A 4,047-nucleotide genomic window follows, 5' to 3' on the forward strand; every position below is an offset into this window, starting at 1 on the left:
TTGCATTGGACTTGCATGTGTCTCAGAGTGTGTTTTTGATGCGTCTCCATAGACTTGTATGGTGCGTTTTTCACGCGCGTGATTTGCAAAAGTAGAGCATGCTGAGATTTAAACGTGCGTTAAAAAAAACGTGTGTGTGTGCGTGACAAAGAATGGAAGTCTGAAAAAGCCCATTGATTACAATGGGTCAGAGTGCAATGCAAGTTCTGCGCGTCAAAAGCACACACAGAACAAGCGCGTGAAAAACGCAGGTGTAAAAGGGGCCTAACTCTCTCAATAGATGGAAGTTATAGAAATACTAGACATTCATGTTGATATGCTACTAAACTGCAATGATAAGGTTCTGAATTATATGTAGTGATCAACCTCAAATTTACAGACTACTAGTAACTACTGTGTAAATTGATGAAAAGTGGATGGAAGAGGATAGATGAGTGCATTTCACTCATTAATGCTCTCCAAACAATAAAAGGTTTTACAAAAATGTATATATTTCCTCAACATTTCAGGTTTCCTGCATGTAACTGTGCAAGTCATAATATATGTACAGTTTTGTTCATATCTACAGTATGTTTCCAGGTACCGTATATCAGAAATATTTCAAGATATATATTTGCCTTTATTTAAAATGGTTTCTATCGTTTATAGTATTTTCTGTGTAAAGTAATAAAAAATAACCCCAAAATCAGTAAATAATATGAACAAGTTATGATCATTTTGAATATTTAATCAACATTAATTATACAAGCAGAAAAGAAAAGGGCAAAAATAACCAAATGCAAAAAAAGTCATCACTATAAAAAAAAAGTTTTGCCATTTTTGCTTCTATATATACCCATAGGCATTTGATATTTTACCTGCTGCATTATTATATATTATATGATTCAATAATCATTATTTTTAGGTGATCTGTTTATCCATTAATTTGAATCTAAACTAAAATAATTAAAAACAAAGCAGTAAAAAGCACTTAAACTATTTACCATTTTAAGAAAGAGAAGACATAGAATTAGATATTTGAGAAATATTTGCATCTAAACAAAGTCTTTAAGCAAAAAGTTCTAAGTGTCAACGGAGTGGTGAGTAAGCTTATAGAAAGAAGTACTTGTGTTCAGTAATAGGCAGCAGAGAGTGGTCTCTACTATTACTCTTGTAATCTTTGCTTTCTTCCATCATTACTAATAACATTGCGGAGTCTGGCCCAAAACAGCTGCTTCTCATCTTCATCTTCTGGCCATTTCAGGTAGGTTTTCTTGTCTAGAATCTTTATGAGCTTGTGGTAATATTGAAGTTCTTCCCTAGGAATGTTTTCCAGGAATATCAGGATAAGGGAATCATTACTCTCTTCGACAAGCCTGTATGTAGCCATCCGCATCTCCAGTGAACACCAGTGACTCTGAAGGTAACTGTGACTGATAACACAGATTGTCCACCGACTGCTGTATATACTGTCCATAATGTTCTCTATTATATCTCTACCAACCTCGAAATCTCGGTTGTGGATACACACTTTAAAGAATGGGGGACCGTTTTCTTCCAGGTTAAGAAGCAGCTGCTCTGTTACCCACTGTTCAATGTAGGTATTATATGAAACAAATGCATCGTACTCATAGTGACCTCTCTCTCTATGTCTGTTTCTCAGCCAACACTTGATGGTGTAGAATGTGTATAGAATATACCACCAGATACTTTCATAGAAGAGGGAGATGGACATAAACAGCAGAGTAAAGACAAAAGTCAATATAAACATTAGAAAATCCAGATTATCCTGACAATTGTCCTGTAGGAAGGACACAAAATTCATCTCAATGTTGTACACATAACAATTCTGTTTGTGGAAATTAATAATTGACACGGATGTTCCAGCTTCGAGCCACGCCAGTAGCTCCATAAATTTACAATTGCAAGGAAAACTGGTTTCCAAAAAGTAAACGTACTTTAAGTTTGGCATTCCTGCAAAAACATTTCCCTTCACCTCTTGCATGATTTGGTTTTCAATGACTAGAAATTCCAGCTCCTTTAAATCTCGGAAAATATCTTCAGAATCTAATTGGTCAATTCCCGAATTTTCTAAATGCAAAACTTTAAGGTGAAATAATCCATGAAATAACTCATGACTATTTATCTGTCCAGATTTAACCAGTTTGTCTATGTCCTTCAGATGAAGGAAGTTCAACTTTGTTAAGTATTTCATGCTGTCATTAAGAGAGAGATCTGTGAGAAAATTAGGATCGGGAGAATAGTGAAGTTTTTCCAGATTTGTAAAATTCATTATAGGATAATTATATACATCTAGACTATCAATACACTGAAATGTATGTACATTTTTTAAGTACAACTTCTTTGCTTTCTTGAACACTAGATGTTCACAGTCTAACAATATGTAATTTGTATTTAATTCCAAATATTCTAACCATTGAAATTCAAAAAACTCATTTACTAAATGCAAATCTATTAATTTTAAGGACAAATACTGAATTAAATATCCAAGTGAATGCAACCAGTATATATCAATCGGGTCTTGATAAGTCAACTTTAAGTCTTGAAGAAATTTTAGGGAAGTAAAAGCATTCCCATCAATTTGATCAATGACATTTTCATATAAATTTAAATGTGTCACCGAAACCAAGTTCTGAAATGTAAACTCCCCTATAATAAATATGTTGTTATATTGTAAATCCAAAACTTGCAGCTCATACAGACCATCAAACGCAGAATCTTCAATGAAGTTAATTCTGTTATTATCTAAGGCCAAGAAAAGAAGATTTTTGAGGCAGGAAAATTGCAGATTTTTAAGCCTTGTTAAAAAATTCATGGATAAGTTCAGGGAGCGCAAATCCATTTCTATGGTGGAGTCATTCCCGCAAATTTTTACATATGATATTTTGTTATTTTTTAAATCAAGTTCTAATAACTTATTAAGATATTTCATTTGACCTAAGTGAATTGCCTCTAAATGATTAATGGAAAAGTCTAACTTCTTCAACTCATTGCATGAACCTTTGGAGGTGCTAAATTGATGTATGTTACTTTCTTGCAGCAACAGTTCCCTGACTTTGAAGAGAGAAGAAAACTTGCAGATTTCAAATGAATAAAAAGAACTCCCTGTTGCAATGATGGTTTTAATTGTTTTAATGCCAGATATCAGGATATCTTCAATGTTCATTCCACTCTTTTCGAAACTAAAGAAATTCAGGTGAGGAAAGTTGCACAGACCATTTGTTTCAGATTTTGTTAACAAATTTCGGGTCAGATCCAGGTAACTGATGTTAAAGTCTATAAATCTGCCATTGGTTGAAGGACGTTGTGAAGTTACACAGTCAGATTCCCTTAATATGTAGATATCATTGTCAATTACTGAGAGTTTTTGTAAATTTTTGAATTCCTTCAACATCAGCAGTACCGGCCTTAGTGAAGTGATATGGTTAGATTGCAGAATGAGGTGTGTTAGGAATTCCAAATGCTTAAAAATGGAAGAATTCATATTTGATATACTCATGCCTGATAATTTCAGTTCTTGCAGAGCATTCAGTCCATAAAATGTATCTTCAAGAAGCGTTATATTACTCTCTTTAGTTTCTAAACATATCCACAGTATAGACAGCTGAGGAAGACCTTGGAAAGCTTTTGCTGGAGTCATAAAATTTCCATGAATTCTAAGTGCTCTTAAGCTTTTGAAGTTATAGAAGGAGTTCGCTTCTATTGTAACTTGTTGGCAGTTTGTTAGACAAAGCCAGTCTGTGTCCAATGGGACCTCCCTAAGTGACATTCTGAGATCTCCTACCATGTCACAATTCACCCCAATTGTAAAATTCAGCTCTTCAAACTCCAAGCACATATCGAAATTTAGATCCATGACTGCAGAGTAATATTTCCTTTCCAGCACCTGACACTTCTGCCTTAGGATGCACTGACAAAAAGTACATGCTGAAATTGAGAAAATAATCCATTTCAAAAGAAAGTGTGTGGTGTCCATCATGGCTTTGTGATGTTCCATACCTCAGTCTGCACAGAAGTGATTTGGAACAATTGAGTTTTAACACATTT

The 4,047-nt window shown here is 34.1% G+C and overlaps 1 protein-coding gene across 1 annotated transcript; it reads right to left on the reverse strand.

Moving 5' to 3' along the window:
* Window positions 1-818: 818 nt before the first annotated feature.
* LOC140106471 (toll-like receptor 12) lies at window positions 819-3,838 on the reverse strand. Its single transcript, XM_072130923.1, has one exon. The coding sequence runs from the start codon at window positions 3,836-3,838 to the stop codon at window positions 1,145-1,147; it is 2,694 nt and encodes an 897-aa protein (XP_071987024.1). The 3' UTR covers window positions 819-1,144.
* Window positions 3,839-4,047: the final 209 nt, after the last annotated feature.

The sequence above is a fragment of the Engystomops pustulosus genome, chromosome 11 (assembly GCF_040894005.1).
Source record: "Engystomops pustulosus chromosome 11, aEngPut4.maternal, whole genome shotgun sequence".
Classification (NCBI taxonomy): Eukaryota; Metazoa; Chordata; class Amphibia; order Anura; family Leptodactylidae; genus Engystomops; species Engystomops pustulosus.